The 21995-nt window shown below is 46.2% G+C and overlaps 2 protein-coding genes across 6 annotated transcripts in view; one reads left to right on the forward strand and one right to left on the reverse strand.

The window, feature by feature from the left end:
- Window positions 1–21995, reverse strand: part of DLGAP2 (DLG associated protein 2) — a 926579-nt gene that overhangs the window by 513800 nt on the left and 390784 nt on the right. The window lies entirely within an intron of this gene.
- On the forward strand, window positions 1979–12390 carry LOC134732250 (uncharacterized). The gene is made up of 7 exons (XM_063615416.1): window positions 1979–2079; window positions 2273–2403; window positions 2834–2896; window positions 3599–3700; window positions 11040–11176; window positions 11263–11291; window positions 11376–12390. The coding sequence occupies exons 1-7, from the start codon at window positions 1979–1981 to the stop codon at window positions 12013–12015; spliced, it is 1203 nt and encodes a 400-aa protein (XP_063471486.1). The 3' UTR covers window positions 12016–12390.

Raw genomic sequence — 21995 nt, forward strand, 5'->3', positions numbered from 1 at the left:
TGACCACGGCACCAACACTTTGGATTCCATTTTTCTTTTTGTAATAATAGGCTCTCTTCTAAACATCAGGTGCGTTGAATTCAAGAGTCCTGATTCATGTGCCTGTGAATTTTTAAGCATAAAATAATACTTGAAATGCTTTATCAAGCATAAAATAAATCAGGTCCAACTGGGTTTCTTTAGCCCAAATTCAATTTTGTTGGGGAATCCAGTTACAGAATTCAAAAATGAGTTAATTTAAAAAGTATTCAACTTTCAACGCTCAGTTGAAACGAACACCTTTCTCTAATCTCAGTTGAACACTCGCTGTCACTCCCACACCTGCTTTGGAAGTCATGACCCAGCCCCCATGTAAACGCCCCTCAGTCCCTCCCCAGGAGAAAGCTGCCTTTCCCAGGCAGCACGGCCTCCGTGTCATTACTGTCCACAGCACACAGCAGAGTCCTCAACTCAACAAAGACAGGCCCAAGGAAACCAAACCATATTCCTGCCACACCTTCAATGAAGAAGACAGAGACCTTATCATTTTTATTTATTTCTGAGACAAAGTCTTGCCCCGTCACCCAGGCTGGAGTGCAGTGGTACGATCTCTGCTCACTGCAACCTCCGCCCCCGGGTTCAAGCGATTTTTCTGCCAATTCTCCTGCCTTGGCCTCTGAGTAGCTGGGATTACAGGCGCATGCCACCATGCCTAGCTAATTTTTGTATTTTTAGTAGAGACAGGGTTTCACCCCGTTGGCCAGGCTGGTCTCTGAACTCCTGACTTCAAGTGATCTGCCTGCCTCAGCTTCCCAAAGGGCTGGGATTACAGGTGTGAGTCACTGTGCCTGGCCAAGGCAGGGAATTTAAAAAGAACAAGGTGGCAAGAACTACAGGAGGACAATCTGGGAAGTCAGCTCCCAGCTGGGCTGAGTGAGGGAAGTGAGGATCAGGGCCAGAGCCCCAGGAGGCCTCTGAGCAGGTGTGTGGGACCCAGGGGCCTCCGAGGGGCACAAAGGCTAGTTCTGGGAGTTGCTGGGACAGACCACTGGTAGGGGAACAAGCACCCTGGGGCACGAGGCATGGAGAAGACTGCAAAGAGGACGGAGCAGGTGTGTGTGCCCTCTTCTGCCTTCCAGATGGAAGGGAGGCCAGAGGGAAGGCGTGGGACCATGCCAGGACCTCCCAAGGAGCAGAGGTGCTGTCACCCACCGGGCGACGCTTCGTCCAGGAATGCCCTCGGCAGAGCGGGACGAGTGCTGAGGCCCGGAGTTTCGTGTCGCCCTGGTTGCCCCTCCCCACTATGACGTGGGGCTGGCCGAGTGCTATATCTGCTCTGAGTCTAGGTTTCCCTATAATGGAAATGGGAGATGATTCTTCTTATTGGGCTGATGGCCACACTGTTATGACGCTTACGTAGCAAAAAAGCACCATTTAAAATGCGAAATGTTATGAAAATGTGCCATGTTCCTGCACAGTGGAGAGGGCACCAAGGCTGGCTCAGGCCCCAGAATACCCAAGTTCAAGCCTCGCTCTGCCAAATAGCAGCCATGTGACCTCAGGGACATCCCCTCGCTTCTCCCCCACTTCCCTCACCTCGACTGCAGCCGGTGATAGAACCCTATGCCACAGATCCCTTATGACAATTAAGTAAGTTAATACACTTACGGTGCTGAGAGAGCCCCTGGGAACTGTTAGACCCCAAACCCAGTGCCAGGCACCATCCTCACTCCCTCTCCACGAAGGTCCTGAAATAATAGGGGCCTGTTGGGTGCTACAGTTCTAGGTGGCCTTACTCTTCCCTTGATAAAGTGTCTCCCTGGGCTTCACAATAATTAGTGATCGGTGGGCTTCCTTTTGCCATGGACTGAACGTTTGTGTCCCCAAGATTCACACGGTGAAATCTTAACCCTCAAGGTGATGGCTTTGGGAGGTGACTAGGTTGAGGGGGGGGGCTCCTGCAAATGTGATTAGCACCGAGGGAGGCCCCTTGCCCCCCATGAGGACACATGAGAGGGTGTCATCTGTGAGCCAGGACACCATCCTCCACAGATTCCACACCTGCTGCACCTTGATCACGGACTTGCAGCCTCCAGAACTGTGAGAAGGAAATGTCTGCTGCCCAGGCTGCCCGGCCTACGGTATTGCGTCCTGGCAGCCTCGGCTGAGACAGCGCTTACTGACCTGCTTTTGTAAGATAAGCACAGCTGTTGGCAGAGAACACAGGGGCAATGAGGGGCAGTCATTGGTGGCTGGGCGCTCCCCCTGTCCTGTGCACACTCCATTCTCACAGGCGGCCCAGTAGGCCACCCACGCCCATGTCCCCCCAGCCAGGCCGCAGCGGCTGGCAGCAGGCATTCAGGAAACACAGTCATCACCCGAGGAAACACCTGAACAACCAAGACTTCCACAGCAATTTCAAAAGTTCCTTCAACCAGAATGATGCATAACCAGCCATGGGACTGAGGCGGGGTAAACATTTCCCACCAGCCGCACAGGCGACAACTAGTAAATAAACAGGAAGAATTTCCCACCAGCCACACAGACCAGGATTAGTAAATAAACAGGAAGAGTTTCCCACCAGCCACACAGGCCAGGACTACTAAATAAACAGGAAGAGTTTCCCACCAGCTGCACAGGCCAGGACTAGTAAATAAACAGGAAGAGAAGGCACCGCTGCAGACTGAAACTTGGCTTCAGCAAAAATTTTGGCACACCTGAGACGGAGGCCAGCAACATTCCACTTAAAGATGGAATTTGTCAGGAATGTCACTCAGCACTTTATTCGCACTTGAACTTCTCAGTGTCTTCTCGGGTTGCTAATGGGCTGCCCGTGTCCCTCTCTGCTTGCCAGCCCACCCCAGCCTGCTCTATTCAAAGCATTTTCAGGGCTCCATGGACCTGAGAGCTGATGGCTGTGAGTGGGACGAGCTCCCTGCGTCCTCCCCGGCAAGGAGAAGGACGCTTTGATTATGCAAAGCCAGCCTGATGATGAGGAGAGCATCCACCCCGGCCTGTATCGGGAGCCAGAGTGCTGTCCAGAGCTGCTGCTGCAGGGAAGCTGTGTTCCCACTCCCTTCTCTCCCACGAGCATCTGCGTGGACAGGCTGTGGTCATCTGAGTTACAAGCCCCCTTCATGGCTGATGGGAGGGGAGTTTTTTAACAGGGTGGAAATCTATTTGCTGATAAACGAGAGGGCTGGAAATTGAGGCCAGGCATGAGGTCAACCCAACCCATGTGCCTAAGGGGAGCAGAACCCAGGGGTCTTCAAAGCAGGCGTCCCACCCCTCGGCACAGTGCGATACCGGATTCCTCACTGCTTTGACCTGGCAGCTTCCCCTGGAAGCAAGAGGAAGGCAAGGGGAATCTCAAATCCCTTGCATGGATTTTTCGTGAGCAGGTTGGGAAGAATATCTTAAGCACAGGAAGAGAATGAGCTTCTTGACTTGAATAAAGTTTGATTTTTGGAGGATCTGGCTCAATGATTCTACGGTCTGTGGCAAGAGGCAAACTGCAAAGCAGTTTAAATCTCGTTTATTAACTTCAAAAAATGATTGCTTGTGATTACACGACGGGCAACCTTCCCTGCGATGATTCCTGCCAGTCCTCCGTGCTCAGCAGAGATCTGTTGTTTTGTCATCATGATCATCTCCTTCGTGTTTTTCTACCAGAAATATTACCAGCTCATACTGTCCACAAAAGTGGCCATCGTCTGCGTCGGTAAGCTTAGGGATCCATGGACAGGTTTGGCTTTCTTCAAACGAAGGCTTAGTGCCCAACCTGCAGTTCCTGGAAAGGACGCTTCCTGGCACGCCGCAAGGCAGGGAGGAAGGGATCACCCTGAGAATGTCTTTCCCCTTAGGTGTGCCATGCTCCGTCTCTTGAAATTCCCTGAGAACGTCATTCCCCTTAGGTGTGCCATGCTCCATCACTTGAAATACAGAGAACGTCGCTCCCCTTAGGTGTGCCACGCTCCGTCTCTTGAAATTCCCTGAGAACGTTGTTCCCCTTAGGTGTGCCATGCTCCATCTCTTGAAATACCGCATGCCCCTTTTCAGAGTCTAGTGCTTCTTAAGAAATGGGCAAAACAAAACAAAACAAAAAAAAAACCCTTCCAGGATCCAAGGTGAGAAATTTTTAAGTAACTACCTCTGCATGGCTCCTAAAAACCATTTCCACCTCTCCACTGACGCACCCTCAAAGCCTCTTTCCCCTAAGACTAGATGCACTCAGACAGCCGCCTGGGTCCTTAGCTTTGCTTTTGTTTTTTTGAAACTGTGTCCTGAAGCTGCCTTTTAATTCTTGAAACTGGATTTGGGGATAAAGATTTTGCTTAGGCAGCCTGGAAAATACTAACTGACATATATTTGTTAAAAAGCAAAAACAAAACAAAAAAACCCACAACGTTACATAGGGTAAGCGCCTATACTTGTAATTTTATGTAACCAATAGCAGCAAAAAAACTGTCAAATCCCAGAAAGCTTTATAGGTTAAGGTGTTAGAGTCCTTGGGGAAGGACACTCTTCAGTGACAAGAACGGAGGAAATAGAAAATAAAGAATAGAATCATCTTATTGGAACCTCTTTGGCACTAAAAATCGTATTCAAAGTCTAATCAATAGAGTTTGATATTGATTCTACTGATATGCCCACCCAAATCTCATCTTGCATCGTAATCCCCAGGTGTTTAGGGAGAGACCTGGTGGGAGGGGATTGGATCACGGGGTGGGGGGTCTCCCTCACACTGTTCCCGTGATAGTGAGTTCTCAGGAGATCTGGTTTATATTACAAATGGTGGTTTTCCCTGTGCTCTCACATGCCCTGCCTCGCCTGCCACCACGTAATACGTGCCTGCTTCTCCTTCCACCATGACTAAGTTTCCTGAGGCCTCCCCAGCCCTGCTGAACTGTGAGTCAGTTAAACCTCTTTCCTTTATAAATTACCCAGTCTCAGGCAGTTCTTTATAGCAGTGTGAAAACGAACTTATACAAGTTTATTCAATTTGAAATCATGTTTTAGATTACATTGCTTACATTATTGATATGATTAAATATATGTTATATCATTAATTAATTTAATGCAAATTCCTGGCTATTACTAAAAACTCAAAAAATAACACACGCTGACAAGGTGGCAGAAAAAAAGGAATTGCTTATACACTGTTGGTGGGAGTGTAAATTATTCAACCATTGTGGAAACAGGGTGGTGATGCCTCAGAGACCTAAAAACAGAACTATCCTTGCACCAAGCAATCCCATGACTGGGTATAAACCCAAAGGAAATACATCGTTCTACCACTAAGACACATGCACGTTCACTGCAGCACTATTCACAATAGCAAAAACATGGAATCAACCTAAATGCCATCAATGGTAGATGGATAAAGAAAATGCGGTGCATGTACGCCATGGAATACCATGCAGCCATAAAAAAGAACCACATCATGTCCTTGGCAGGAACATGGATAGAACTGGAGGCCATTATCCTCAGCGAACTAATGGAGAGAAAACAAATGCCACATGTTCTGTCTTGTAAGTGGGAGCTAAAGGGTGAGAACTCATGGACACATAAAGGGGAACAGCATCCACAGGGGTCCGTGGGAGGTGGAGTGGGGAGGAGGGGGAGGGGCAGGAAAAGTAACCAATGGGTACTGGGCTTAATATCTGGATGAGGAAATAATGTGTGTCACAAACCCCCATGACACACATTTACCTATGTAACAAACGTGCACTTGTACCACTGAACTTAAAAAAAAAAAGTGTTAATCAATTCCCAATACAGATTTTATGATTGTATAAAACAACTGTGTGATGTTCATTACAAATTAAATACTACTGTGTTATTTGAAATCCAAAAAACAAAGTCTAGTTGGAGATTACTCTTAATTCTATTGCTTACATTCATATGATTCATATTAATATGAATTCCTCACATTTGTGGTGCTGGCTAAACTAGAATTTATGCTGTAATAAAATCTGAATAATATTTATTCTGACTTGGTGAGCTAAGTGTTTGCGTCCAGGCCCTTCTTAATTCCAAACCAGCTTTATAATTTGGGCAAAATAGTCATAGTTCCAGAAGTCTATTTCTGATAAAGTTGGACTTAATTGTTTGCCAGAAGACAGATCTATTAGTTATCATTCTAAGTCCCTTCTAAAGGCAAAAATACATCTTTTTTATTCATATATATTTCTCATAATGACTCCTATTAATGATCAATATAATTTTATGATAACTTCCTGGTTTTACAGAAAGATGAATTTATTTTTGATGATTTTCTAATCATGATCTTCTGCAGAGAGGTTGAAATGATGCAGAAATGCCCCACTTTCAGGAGCTTGCAAACCCCCATGCATGGAAGTAAAGGAAAATTCCAAAGTTCTTTTCAGAAAAACTCCAGGTATCTAGCTGGCCCCAGGGGTCCTTAAGTAGCTTGTTAAGAAGGGAATCACCTAAAACAATAGCCAAAGAAGCTAGCGCTACAGAGATGTTTGCTTTCTTCTGGAAACTAAAGTAACGCCTGGCCACTGCCCTTGAACTGTCCTTCACAGGCTCTGACCCCGACTAAGGACCCCACCACACACAGACCCCAGATTAGGGGGAAGTGAAGACGCAACTTCAAGGATTGCCCTTTGCTCTAAATTTCTTCCTGAGGGCCTTGGAAAAAGTCAGTCTTTCTAGCAAGTTAACATTTTTCTGTTGACCCCCAAATTTTTAAACAAAGCTTCTCTTCTTTAACCAACTGCAAATGAGAAGATCTCTGAATCCATCTATGATCCATGAGCCCCTGCGACAGGGTGTCCTGCCCTTCTAGGCTTAAATCAATGTGTGGCCTCCATGGGTTGATTTATGATGTTGCCGGTAGCTTCCGCATCCCTGCCTTTAAAAATCCTTGCTGTAGCCATCAGGCAGGCAGGATTAGAGTGGCAGCTGCCTGGTCTCCCTGCCTAGCGCTTTGCAGTAAACGCCTTCCTTTACATCACTGCCAAAACTTCGGTGTGAGCATCTGGCTCTACTGTGTTGGGCAAGTGGGTGCCAGCTCAGTTCTATATCAAGGTATACACATATATGTTACAGTAAGTAAACGTTGCCAAGAAAAACCACCAATGAGTTTTGTATTCACTGTTGCAGGTCAGTCTTTTAATGATTTAGTTGATTCTTAACCTTGCACTCCTCTTTTAACCACTCAGGAAAGACAAGTAACTTAAATGTAATATTATGGAAATTTGTATCTACCAGCTGGTTTTGCTGGTCCCTCGCTAACCCATCTCCAGGCAATGCTTCGGGTAGTCTAGTTTTTATCCCAGGCTTTAACAGAAACTGATTAATAGAAGAGATTTTGCAATAAAAATAACCGAAAACAAAATAAAGATTCTCTACAGGATTTAAAAGTCATCAAAAACATGGCTTTCTATTTCTACAAATTTACGTCTTTAAAATACGACAGTAGATTTTTACTCTCAAATAAGGTTGACTTGTTGATTTTGCAATTAACGCATATAATGAAAAACTGTCATTCATTAAGAGATCACAGCACTAACCTTTGTGCATTATCTGGGAACACACATACCATCTTATTCTAGTCTGTGCTGACAGTTAAATGCAACCTGTATTCTTTCACAGCTGGTCAAGCTTAAGACACCATCGATCCTCTCTAATTCATAACAGTCACATTTAAGAAGATACAAACATTCTAATTAAGGCATCTGTCAATCAAATCCAGTAGAATGGAAGAATGACTCAGCATTGAAAAATGGGACCGTCTCATTGATAAATCAAGGCAGGAAAAAATAACTCAGATGTCCCGCAAAAGCATAAAATTCAAAACATATTCTGGATAAAAACCCTTCACAAGCTAGAAATACAGGAAATGTCTGTAACACAGCATATCTTACCTGAACCCCAAAGCAAACATCACACCTAATGTGGAACAGCACCCACGTCCAGCAAACATCGCACCTAATGTGGAATGGCGCCCGCGTCCAGCAAACATCTGACCTAACATGGAACAGCACCCATGTTCATTCTCATGAAAGTCGCTGTATGGAGCAGGTGTTCGCGTTCCCCTAAATTCACACGGTGAAGCCCTAACCTCCAGTGGGAGGGTATGACGAGGGTGTGGCCTTTGAGAAGTGATTCGGGTGGGATAAGGTCATGCAGGTGGTGGAGAACCCACGGTGGGATGAGCCCCTTATAAGACGTGAAGAGCCCAGAGCTCCCTCTCTCCCCTACACGAGCACAGAGTGAGACGGCGCCTCCCGCAAGCCAGGGAGAAGGTTCCCACCAGAAATCCCACCTGCCGGCACCTGGATCTGGAGCTCGCAGCCTCCAGAACTGTGAGACATGAAGGTACTGTTTTCAGCCGCCCATCTATGGCAACGTGTTACAGCAGCCTGGGCGACTAAGCCAGTCAGTCATTTTTCCTGAAAGCAGGCACATGCCGGGCATCCCTGACTCCGAGTGGCTACTAATGGGGCCCCTGAAACCCAGGAGAAGCAGCTGAAAGATCCAGCCAACCTCGTGAAGGCTGAATTACTGCTTTTCTTCTGTTATAAAATGAGTGCATTTTATATTTCCCATAACATTAAAAAATAAAGGTTTTTTCTCAAAATTAAGGAAAAATGTGCATCCTTCTAAAGAAAACTGAGTGGCATGAGGAAATGTGTATGGAGTAAGCTGTGCTCTGGGCAACAGCAGGACACAGCCAGGACCGGCCCCTCAGAGCCACCCCTTCCCTCATCAGGGAGGCCCGTCTCTGGTCTCTCAGCCTGGCTGTTGCTGAGCTAGGGGGCGCGCTGTGCAGGGAGGTCACCCCTCCCCTCATCAGGGAGGCCCGTCTCTGGTCTCTCAGCCTGGCTGTTGCTGAGCTGGGGGGCGTGCTGTGCAGGGAGGCCACCCTTCCCCTCATCAGGGAGGCCCGTCTCTGGTCTCTCAGCCCAGCCGCTGCAGAGCTGGGGGGCGTGCTGTGCCACACTCCCATTTCCTCCCAAAGATGACTGCACCAAACATCAGGCCTCTGGTGCGGCCTGCTTGGGACGCCCTGCCTGGGAGGAAGAGGCTGGTTGCTGGTTGCTATGGTTACGAAGATGCTGATGTGCAGCCTCTGGTCCCTGCTGCGCTTTACAGACTCCTGGTAAACACCCAGGGGGGTGTCTCCTTGTCACCAGGGACCAGGTACAGTTGTGGTTCAGAAAACGCGGCATCTGCTTTTATCTAATGGGTGCACGAGTCACCTAATTGAGCCTCCATCCCTGTTTAGACACAAGTCTAAATTCCTGGCTTATCTCAAGCGTACGGCAGTTCATGCTGACAGGTCCCTTCTGCTCCTGGTTTATCTTGTCAATATTGTTTTACTTTGAATGTCTGTTGTCATATCTGTGAGTTGCTTTTTATTACTTTTTTGAATAATAAGTGATAAAAAAATAAATACACCCATATAATCATATCTATAACAAAAAACAGAACATTAAACTTCCCATCAATCCAAACATCTCCTTCTCCAAATAACAACTTTTAAATCTAGAGAGGCTGCAGTGCATTTGTCAATAACGCACCTCACTTCTGGCAGATTAACTGAAGGTCCCTCCGCGTCAGACACCACTCTTTGCATCATCTCATATAACTCACGTGAAGTGCCCGACACGATCCCTTAACTCCTGTGAAGTGCCCCACACAAGCTACACGCGCAGGATCCCTTAACTCCTGTGAAGCGCCCCATACAAGCTACAGACGCAGGATCCCTTGACCGTGATTAGAATTAGAACCGCCTGCCCTTACTCACTTTACAAATGTGGACCTGGGGGTCCAAGGCCCATGGTTGCTGACTTCAGAGTCAGCGCTCCCAGCCGTGAATCCAGGCTGTTCCTCAGTGGGCCTCTGCCACAAGGACCGATTCCTTCCTATCTAAAAATGCAGGATTCTCATTAACATGTGAAAAGGTGCAATACGGGAGAATGGAACATGTCGGCACCAACTCGAACTGTATCCACAGTTACAAGAAAACTAAGCAAAAATGAAACCAAGACAGCAGGGGTCACCTACGGGGCAACACTGGCAAACTCTCAGGCTTCATACAAGGCTCGTGGGAGCAGGTGCCCCTCTCAAGATAATATCAACGTCTCCCCCCAGCATTTTACGAAACTTCATTAGGATTATAGCTGCAAATGTGAGTGATAAGATGTGCTTCAATTCCAGAAGAGTATAAAATCACTTTCAATTTTTAATCAGTTTTTACCTCTTTAATTTTTTTTTTTTTTTTTTTTTTGAGATGGAGTCTCGCTCTGTCTCCTGGTTGGAGTGCAGTGGCGCGATCTCGGCTCACTGCAACCTCTGCCTCCCAGGTCCCAACAATTCCCCTGCCTCAGCCTCCCGAGTAGCTGGGACCACAGACACGTGCCACCTTGCCTGGCTAATTTTTTGTATTTAGTAGAAACGGGTTTTCACCATGTTGGCCAGGATGGTCTCGAACTCCTGACCTCGTGATCCGCCCACCTTGGCCTCCCAAAGTGCTGGGATTACAGGCGTGAGCCACAGCACTTGGCCCTAAGTAAAATTTAAAACGTGATTCCAATGTCCATGTCTGTACACAAAAGCGATAGAGGACCATGAAGTGGAATTGTGAGTTTGTTTTGATTTCTTGTTACTGAAAACACATGACTATGAATGGGCAAAGAATTGTAAGTTCCTGTGGGGAGCGTCAGCTTGCCAGTGTCCTGAGACACACACACTGGCCACCTTGCCTCACGGAACTTCTGACGCTTCCGTCCAGGTTCACTCACGCTGTACCTTCAGGGCTTATTTCCATCAGCCAAAAACTAGTAAAGAACAGACTTCCAACACTTTCCAATGAGCTTTTAATCTCTTATCAGAGACTGATTTGCAGGTTGGATATTTTAGGACCCTCATAAGAAGTCACTAAGTTCTAGTGCTTCAATATTTCTGACACACACTCCTAAGTGTATAAAATACCAAGTAGCTAAATCAATCTTATGTCTCTTAACACCAGGGATAGGTTCTGAGAAACGTGTTGTTGGCCAATCTGGTCACGGTGTGAACATCAGAGTCTGTTATACAAATCCGGCAATCCAGCCTGCCGCACAGTCAGGCTGTGTGGTGCAGCTTGTTGCTTCTGGGCTACACACCCACACAGCACGTGACTGTGCTGAGTCCTGCAGGCAGCTGGAACACCGTGGCGAGGGTGTGTGCGTGTAAGCCCAGCTAAACGTAGAAAAGGTGCAGTAAGAACTTGGCATTATAATCCCATGGGACCACTGTCCCCTGCAGGCCCTCACGGAACACAACACGGGGATCAGGTCCTCACGGACACAACACGGGGATCAGGTCCTCATGGACACAACACTGGGAGCAGGTCCTCACGGACACAACACGGGGATCAGGTCCTCACGGAACACAACACGGGGATCAGGTCCTCACGGGACACAACACTGGGAGCAGGTCCTCACGGACACAACACGGGGATCAGGTTCTCACGGAACACAACACCGGGATCAGGTCCTCACGAACACAACACCGGGATCAGGTCCTCACGGAACACAACACGGGGATCAGGTCCTCATGGAACACAACACGGGGAGCAGGTCCTCACGGACACAACACCGGGATCAGGTCCTCACGGAACACAACACGGGGATCAGGTCCTCACGGAACACAACACGGGGATCAGGTCTTCACGGAACACAACACGGGGATCAGGTCCTCACGGACACAACACCGGGATCAGGTTCTCACGGACACAACACGGGGATCAGGTCCTCACGGACACAACACGGGGATCAGGTTCTCACGGAACACAACACCGGGATCAGGTTCTCACGGACACAACACGGGGATCAGGTCCTCACAGAACACAACACGGGGAGCAGGTCCTCACGGACACAACACGGGGAGCAGGTCCTCACGGAACACAACACGGGGAGCAGGTCCTCACAGAACACAACACGGGGAGCAGGTCCTCACGGACACAACACCGGGATATGGTGCACAACCGTATTCAAATGTGGGGCTGTACTTTTCTAAGAAGGCAAACATGTAAACATAAAAAGCCTGGCTTATTTTGTTTTACTTTTAAATTGGGAGAATGAGAATCTATTTTAGAACACTTTGTGTGGCTTAATCATTATTTGAAAGATCCAGAATAGGAAAGTTCATCTTTAGACTCTTAGTTCAGGCTCTTGATACCAAGCCTCGAATGACTAATCCACTTAACAGTGATGAGGCCACATCAAAACAACCTCCAGCCTTTCTACTTCACAACCAGTTACAACAGAACGGGCGCAGTTAACCATCCTCCTCTGGGCCTTAGTGTTTTCTTGAAAGCTGCAGTTTCCGAGGTTTTCTGTTAATGCCGGAACAGTCTCACCTCTCCCCTCCAGGGTTCTACCCAAGGACAGGGAAAGGAGAGGCCTGGGGCTGCCCACAGGCTGTCCCCTCCTCTCACTGCTTGGCCTCAGGGATGAGGCCACTTCAAGCATGTCCATCGGATGCAGTAGGGTCAGCCAAGTGGTCTGAATGCCACCGTCCCAAATGATTAGCCTGGGAGCCACAGCACCCTCCAGGGAAAAGCAACGCGAGGCTCTAACGTGGCCACGATGGGGCCTCCACACACGAAGGGGCTCCACACGTGAATGGGCCTCCATATGCAGGACCACCAGACCTGGGGCCCGTGGCTCCGAGCCCACCCATTCCCTCACCCCTCACGGTGGCCGTAGCACTCAGGAAGACAATGAGGTTCACCCGACCTGGGGTCACCCCACTGAGCCCAACCACAAAAATCTCCAACTCCTCAAAGTGTGGCCACAGCAACCCTGCAAGAGGCGGCTCCAGGAACACAAGCCGAAGGACTGTTTAAGAGCTGGGCTGGGGACAGGGTCAGGGGTCCCTCATTAGGCCAGGACACGCGGGGGCCCCGCCTCAGGGGGAGCTGGCTGGAGGGCAGGCCCGTTCCCCTAGGGACCCTCCAGTGAGGCCCCTCACCTGCACCACAACGGGGCGGTGCCTTCCAGAGCCCGTGGGAGTCTCCAGAGCCACGTCTGGTCTCCTGGACCCTTCGAGAGTCTCTGCACATCTTTCCTTCCAGAGACAACAAATGTTCTTTCCAAAAGGCATTCTGACTAACGTGACCCCGAGACCCTCACTGAAAGCCCTCAGCAGCACAGCGCCGCCCACAGCGGGAGTCTAAGCCGCTGATCCGGCCACCGGGACCTCCCAGCCTGACCTCTGCCTGCCTCCTGTCCACGCACAGCATGATGAAAGACCCCAGCCCCTCACCTCCCCTGCCTCCCTCCTCATCTGCCTGTGTCTCTTCCTCTCTGTCCTGTTTCTGGCTACATGGAAATATATTTTTATATATGGAGGAAGCTTTCAAAGACCTATCTACTTAAAAAAATCAACCTATTTTTGAGAATAAAGGGTATAGGGCTGTGAAAATCCGTGACCCTGCCAAAGCCTCGCAGGTGGAGCAGGTGGCCCATCTGCAGAAATGCAGAATCCACGGCACCACTGCCTCACGTATTCACCACAGGGGCCATAAGACACTGGGATTTTAGTCACTGATTTCCCGCGTGTTCGAAGACATGTGGGATAAGACCATAGCAGGGGATACACAAACAGTTTTACAAATTATCAACTTCCAGAGCCGGAAGTGTCCACGGAGAGGAGCCTGTTATTTACAGCAAAGGGCGGATGGGGCGCCAGGGATTCTCAATGCCAATGCCAAGCCCGCTGGGTCCTTCTTCAACCCCCACAGTCCTCCTTGCCTTTCTGCCTCCCCACATTTCCACCTCCCCACCGCCTCAGCCCCACTAACTCCAGGCTTAAGACCCTAACTGTAGGGCGTCCTTCCCGCCTCTGCAATGTTTTGCTTTCAAATTCCCAAACACCGGTTTCAGTAAGTTATACACAAGACAATGTAAAACCTTGCGAGTCTGAAATGCACAAATAAATTAAAGCGCATTAGTAAGAAAACATCCATTTGTGATGGGTATTTTTATGTTATTTATCTAATAAAACATAAAAACATAAATCACCTGGCTTTCATAATGTTAGATTTGAATCAGATTAGATAGCAAGAAGAAATAGCCCCTACTTTTAAGAGTTGAGTTGGTTTCATCTGCATGACATAATTCAAAATAAGTGGTTATATGGCATTCAAACACAGTCTAGGAATATTTATTATAAATATAGTACCTATAATTGGTGGAAAAACAAGCGTCATGCTATCATAGGAAATTCCATTTCACGCAATGACAGAAACTCATTTTTTTCCATAAAAAAAATTTGAGGGGGGTGGAGCCAAGATGGCCAAATGGGAGCAGCTCCGGTCTACAGCTCCCAGCCTGAGCGACACATAAGACGGGTGATTTCTGCATTTCTGTTTGAGGTACCGTTTTCATCTCACTAGGGAGTGCCAAACAGTGGGTGCAGGACAGTCCGTGAAGCGCACTGTGCGCGAGCCGAAGCAGGGCGAGGCATTGCCTCACTCAGGAAGTGCAAGGGGTCAGGGAGTTCCCTTCCCTAGTCAAAGAAAGGGGTAACAGACAGCACCTAGAAAATCGGGTCAGTCCCACCCTAATACTGCACTTTTCCAACGGGCCTGGAAAATGGCACACCAGGAGATTGTGTCCCGCACCTGGCTCGGAGGGTAGTACCCACGAGGGTACTACCTGGCTCGGAGGGTAGTACCCAGGCACTACCGGAGGGTAGTGCCCACGGAGTCTCGCTGATTGCTAGCACAGCAGTCTGAGATCAAGCTGCAAGGCAGCAGAGAGGCTGGGGAAGGGGCGTCCCCCATTGCCCAGGCTTGCTTAGGTAAACAAAGCAGCCAGGAAGCTCGAACTGGGTGGAGCCCACCACAGCTCAAGGAGGCCTGCCTGCCTCTGTAGGCTCCACCTCTGGGGGCAGGGCACAGACAAACAAAAATTCAGCAGGAACCTCTGCAGACTTAAATGTCCCTGTCTGACTGATAGCTTTGAAGAGAGTAGTAGTTCTCCCAGCATGCAGCTGGAGATCTGAGAACGGACAGACTGCCTCCTAAAGTGGCTCCCTGACCCCCGAGCAGCCTAACTGGGAGGCACCCCCCAGTAGGGACAGACTGACACCTCACTCGGCCGGGTACTCCTCTGAGACAAAACTTCCAGAGGAACTATCAGACAGCTGAATTTGTGGTCTCACGAAAATCCACTGTTCTGCAGCCACCGCTGGGGACACCCAGCCAAACAGGGTCTGGAGTGGACCTCTAATAAACTCCAACAGACCTGCAGCTGAGGGTCCTGTCTGGTAGAAGCAAAACTAACAAACAGAAAGGACATCCACACCAAAAACCCATCTGTACATCACCATCATCAAAGACCAAAAGTAGATAAAACCACAAAGATGGGGAAAAAACAGAGCAGAAAAACTGGAAACTCTAAAAAGCAGAGCACCTCTCCTCCTCCAAAGGAACGCAGTTCCTCACCAGCAACGGAACAAAGCTGGATGGAGAATGACTTTGACGAGTTGACAGAAGGAGGCTTCAGACGATCAAACTACTCCAAGCTATGGGAGGAAATTCAAAACAATAGCAAATAAGTTAAAAACTTTGAAAAAAAATTAGACGAATGGATAACTAGAATAACCAATGGAGAGAAGGGCTTAAAGGAGCTGATGGAGCTGAAAGCCAAGTATCGAGAACTACGCGAAGATTGCAGAAGCCTCGGTAGCTGATGCGATCAACTGGAAGAAAGGGTATCGCTGATGGAAGATGAAATGAATGAAATGAAGTGAGAAGGGAAGTTTAGAGAAAAAAGAATAAAAAGAAACGAACAAAGCCTCCAAGAAATTTGGGACTATGTGAAAAGACCAAACCTACGTCTGATTGATGTACCTGAAAATGACGGGGAGAATGGAACCAAGTTGGAAAACACTCTGCAAGATATTATCCAGGAGAACTTCCCCAGTCTAGCAAGGAAGGCCAGCATTCAGATTCAGGAAATACAGAGAACGCCACAAAGATACTCCTCGAGAAGAGCAACTCCAAAACACATAATTGTCAGATTCACCAAAGGTGAAATGAAGGAAAAAATGTTAAGGGCAGCCAGACAGAAAGGTTGGGTTATCCACAAAGGGAAGCCCATCAGACTAACAGCTGAGGTCTTGGCAGAAACTCTACAAGCCAGAAGAGAGTGGGGGCCGATATTCAACATTCTTAAAGAAAAGAATTTTCAACCCAGAATTTCATATCCAGCCAAACTAAGCTTCATAAGTGACGGAGAAATAAAATACTTTACAGACAAGCAAACGCTGAGTGATTTTGTCACTACCAGGCCTGCCCTAAAAGAGCTCCTGAAGGAAGCAGTAAACGTGGAAAGGAACAAACGGAACCAGCCCCTGCAAAAACATGTCAATTGTAAAGACCATCGAGGCTAGGAAGAAACTGCATCAACTAATGAGCAAAATAACCAACTAACATCATAATGACAGGATCAGATTCACACATAACAATATTAACTTTAAATGTAAATTGGCTAAATGCTCCAATTAAAAGACACAGACTGGCAAACTGGATAAGGAGTCAGGAACCATCAGTCTGCTGTATTCAGGAAACCCATCTCATGTGCAGAGACACACATAGACTCAAAATAAAGGGATGGAGGAAGAGCTATCGAGCAAATGGAAAACAAAAAAAGGCAGGGGTTGCAATCCTAGTCTCTGATAAAATAGACTTTAAACCAACAAAGATCAAAAGAGACAAAGAAGGCCATTACATAATGGTAAAGGGACCAATTCAACAAGAAGAGCTAACTATCCTAAATATATATGCACCCAACACAGGAGCACCCAGATTCATAAAGCAAGTCCTGAGTGACCTACAAAGGGACTTAAACACCCACACAATAATAATGGGAGATTTTAACACCCCACTGTCAACATTAGACAGATCAACGAGACAGAAAGTTAACAAGGATATCCAGGAATTGAACTCAGCTCTGCACAAAGTGGACCTAATAGACATCTACAGAACTCTCCACCCCAAATCAACAGAATACACACTTTTTGCAGCACCACATCACACCTATTCCAAAATTGACCACATAGTTGGAAGTCAAGCTCTCCTCAGCAAATGTAAAAGAACAGAAATTATAACAAACTGTGTCTCAGACCACAGTGCAATCAAACTAGAACTCAGCATTAAGAAACTCACTCAAAACCGCTCAACTACATGGAAACTGAACAACCTGCTCCTGAATGACTATTGGGTACATAATGAAATGATGGCAGAAATAAAGATGTTCTTTGAAACCAAGGAGAACGAAGACACAACATACCAGAATCTCTGGGACACATTCAAAGCAGTGTGTATGTAGACGGAAATTTATAGCACTAAATACCCACAAGAGAAAGCAGGAAAGATCCAAAATGGACACCCTAACATCAGAATTAAAAGAACTAGAAAAGCAAGAGCAAACACATTCAAAAGCTAGCAGAAGGCTAGAAATAACTAAAATCAGAGCAGAACTGAAGGAAATAGAGACACAAAAAAACATTCAAAAAATTAATGAATCCAGGAGCTGGTTTTTTGAAAAGATCAACAAAATTGATGGACTGCTAGCAAGACTAATAAAGAAGAAAAGAGAGAAGAATCAAATAGATGCAATAAAAAACGAAAAAGGGGATATCACCACTGATCCCACAGAAATACAATCTACCATCAGAGAATACTACAAACACCTCTATGCAAATAAACTAGAAAATCTAGAAGAAATGGATAAATTCCTCAACAAATACACCCTCCCAAGACTAAACCAGGAAGAAGTTGAATCTCTGAATAGACCAATAACAGGCTCTGAAATTGTGGCAATAATCAATAGCTTACCAACCAAAAAGGGTCCAGGACCTGATGGATTCACAGCCGAATTCTACCAGAGGTACAAGGAGGAGCTGGTACCATTCCTTCTGAAACTATTCCAATCGATAGAAAAAGAGGGAATCCTCCCTAACACATTTTATGAAGCCAGCATCGTCCTGATACCAAAGCCTGGCAGAGACATAACCAAAAAAGAGAATTTCAGACCAATATCCTTGATGAACATTGATGCAAAAATCTTCAATAAAATACTGGCAAACCGAATCCAGCAGCACATCAAAAACCTTATACACCATGATCAAGTGGGCTTCATCCCTGGGATGCAAGGCCAGTTCAACATACGCAAATCAATAATGTAATCCAGCATATAAACAGAACCAAAGACAAAAACCACATGATTATCTCAATAGATGGAGAAAAGGCCTTTGACAAAATTCAACAACTTTTCATGCTAAAAACTCTCAATAAATTAGGTATTGATGGGACGTATCTCAAAATAATAAGAGCTATCTATGACAAACCCACAGCCAATATCATACTGAATGGGCAAAAAACTGGAAGCACTCCCTTTGAAAACTGGCACAAGATAAGGATGCCCTCTCTCACCACTCCTATTCAACATAGTGCTGGAAGTTCTGGCCAGGGTAATCAGGCAGGAGAAGGAAATAAAGGGTATTCAATTAGGAAAAGAGGAAGTCAAATTGTCATGACTTGATTACAAATGACATGACTGTATATCTAGAAAACCCCATCGTCTCAGCCCAAAATCTCCTTAAGCTGATTAACAACTTCACCAAAGTCTCAGGATACAAAATCAATGTACAAAAATCACAAGCATTCTTCTACACCAATAACAGACAAACAGAGAGCCAAATCATGAGTGAACTCCCATTCACAATTGCTTTAAAGAGAATAAAATACCTAGGAATCCAACTTACAAGGGATGTGAAGGACCTCTTCAAGAAGAACTACAAACCACTGCTCAATGAAATAAAAGAGGATACAAACAAATGAAAGAACATTCCATGCTCATGGGTTGGAAGAATCAATATCGTGAAAATGACCATATTGCCCAAGGTAATTTATAGATTCAATGTCATCCCCATCAAGCTACCAATGACTTTCTTCACAGAATTGGAGAAAACTACTTTATGGAACCAAAAAAGAGCCCACATCGCCAAGTCAATCCTAAGCCAAAAGAACAAAGCTGGAGGCATCACACTACCTGACTTCAAACTATACTACAAGTCTACAGTAACCAAAACAGCATGGTACTGGTACCACAACAGAGACATAGATCAATGGAACAGAACAGAGCCCTCAGAAATGATGCCGCATAGCTACAACTATCTGATCTTTGACATACTTGACAAAAACAAGAAATGGGGAAAGGATTCCCTATTTAATAAATGGTGCTGGGAAAACTGGCTAGCCATATGTAGAAAGCTGAAACTGGATCCCTTCCTTACACCTTATACAAAAATTAATTCAAGATGGCTTAAAGACTTAAATGTTACACCTAAAACCATTAAAATCCTACAAGAAAACCTAGGCAATACCATTCAGGACATAGGCATGGGCAAGGACTTCATGTCTAAAACACCAAAAGCAATGGCAACAGAAGCCAAAATTGACAAATGGGATCTAATTAAACTAAAGAGCTTCTGCACAGCAAAAGAAACTACCATCAGAGTGAACAGGCAACCTACAGAATGGGAGAAAATTTTTGCATCCTACTCATCTGACAAAGGCCTAATATCCAGAATCTACAATGAACTCAAACACATTTACAAGAAAAAAACAAACAACCCCATCAAAAAGTGGGCAAAGGTCATGAACAGACACTTCTCAAAAGAAGACATTTATGCAGCCAAAAGACACATGAAAAAATGCTCATCATCACTGGCCATCAGAGAAATGCAAATCAAAACCACAGTGAGATACCATCTCACACCAGTTAGAATGGCCATCATTAAAAAGTCAGGAAACAACATGTGCTGGAGAGGATGTGGAGAAATAGGAACACTTTTACACTGTTGGTGGGACTGTAAACTAGTTCAATCATTGTGGAAGTCAGTGTGGCCATTCCTCAGGGATCTTGAACTAGAAATACCATTTGACCCAGCCATCCCATTACTGGGTATATACCCAAAGGGCTACAAATCATGCTGCTATAAAGACACATGCACACGTATGCTTATTGCGGCACTATTCACAACAGCAAAGAGTTGGAACCAACCCACATGTCCAACAAGGATAGACTGGATTAAGAAAATGTGGCACATATACACCATGGAATACTATGCAGCCATAAAAAACGATGAGTTCGTGTCCTTTGTAGGGAGATGGATGAAACTGGAAACCATCATTCTCAGTAAACTATCGCAGGGACAAAAAACCAAACACCACATGTTCTCACTCATAGGTGGGAATTGAACAATGAGAACTCATGGACACAGGAAGGGGAACATCACACTCCGGGACTGTTGTGGGGTGGGGGAGGGGGGAGGGACAGCATTAGGAGATATACCTAATGCTAAATGACGAGTTAATGGGTGCAGCAAAACAACATGGCACAAGGATAAATATGTAACAAACCTGCACATTGTGCACATGTACCCTAAAACCTAAAGTATAATAATAAAAAAAAGAAAAACAAAAAAAAAAAAGAAAAAAAAATTACTCCAAAACTAAAAAAAAAAAAAAAAAAAAAAAATTGATCAAGAGCCAGGTATTTGTCTGGGATGCAGTAGAATTTCGATTCCAAAGCTCTAACCATAACGTTCTGGAGGCTGGAAGTTCCAAGTGGAGAATGACAATTAAATATCTTACAGGAAGATTTTTACAACCCTGGTGGTGTAATAGATTATGCGTGGAGGAAGCTGTAAGTATCTCATTTTGTCATTGCAAGGCCATACACACTAGCGGGGAAATATTTAAAGTCAATCTTGGGAGAATGGTCCGAGTCTGCCAGAGAAGGCAGAGGTTTTACGGAACGCAAAGACATGATGGTATTCAAAGAACTAGAAATACAGACCCTGAACAAGGAGGTGCTGGACAGTCAGCGACGAGGGGAAAGAGGCCTCCTCCGTGTGGGGGCAGAGCAGGTGCTGGACAGTCAGCAATGAGGGGGACGAAGCCTCCTCCGCGTGGGGGCAGGGCAGGTGCTGGACAGTTAGCAATGAGGGGGACGATGCCTCCTCCGTGTGGGGGCAGAGCCTTCCGAGGGCAGCCTCAGCAGCTGGAATGGGAATCATGCCTGAAACCCTAGCCTGGGGTTCCGGAGCCCGCTCAGCCATCCTGTACACTGGCTTCTACCCACTAAAATGAGACGATTTGACGGGAAAAATGAAAACACCACATGGGGGCTGTGTGTGGCATTTCAGATGATACCAATGACACCGATGGTTATTATCTGTGTTTCAAAAGATAGTGAAAATCATACATTTGCTCAGGATCAATAACACAGATTAGCTAAAACGCAGGTTTCCGGTTTTCAGCTCCTTCGCTTTCTTAAGCAGCTTAGTGCAAGAACACAGCTAGATTATAACATGGCGAGAATATTCAATTCACAATTACACATCATGAATGGTAGAAAATAAACAGAAAAGTATATTTGATGAGTAATAAAAATAGAAGCATAGGGAAACATTAGCCAAGTCATGGTGGCTAAATGTAGCTTACTTAAGTGGCCCAGCTTCTCAAACACACAGTCTGAGGAGGAGCCCTTGGCAGCAACGTTCTGCGCCCTGGACTTAGCTCTGAGGTGCCTGAGAGAGGAGTCTGGGCCACAGGAAACCCTTGTGGAAGTGGAAACCCTTCTGGAAGCAGAAACCCTGCAGCTGCTTCCAGGCTTTTCTCTTTGGTGAGCTCCTTAGACCATGGTCCTCTCCCTGCTGACTCAGTTTCTGTCTTCAGAATGGAAAACAAGGACTATGTTCTATGTATATTATGAGGATTGAATCAGTCAATACACAGACAGCATTTAGAATAGCACCTGACACTTTTATTGGCGTTAAACACTGGGGAAATGATGGGCATGAGAAACGTTCACGGTGCCAGGACAGTGCTGTTTGCTCTGCATCCAGGGGAAATGAAGGGCTGAATTTTTTTTAAGAATACCACGCTCTCGCTTCCTCCAAAAACAGGCAAGAAA

Source organism: Symphalangus syndactylus, chromosome 1 (genome assembly GCF_028878055.3).
Source record: "Symphalangus syndactylus isolate Jambi chromosome 1, NHGRI_mSymSyn1-v2.1_pri, whole genome shotgun sequence".
NCBI lineage: Eukaryota > Metazoa > Chordata > Mammalia > Primates > Hylobatidae > Symphalangus > Symphalangus syndactylus.

Bases quoted from the DNA above. Each gene is read 5' to 3' on its own strand.
- LOC134732250 (XM_063615416.1), top strand. From the start codon at position 1,979: ATGAGGACACATGAGAGGGTGTCATCTGTGAGCCAGGACACCATCCTC. The intron at 2,897-3,598 runs GTGAGTGGGACG...CTCCGTGCTCAG, and splicing joins GGACCTGAGAGCTGATGGCT to CAGAGATCTGTTGTTTTGTC. The intron at 3,701-11,039 runs GTAAGCTTAGGG...TGTGAACATCAG, and splicing joins AGTGGCCATCGTCTGCGTCG to AGTCTGTTATACAAATCCGG.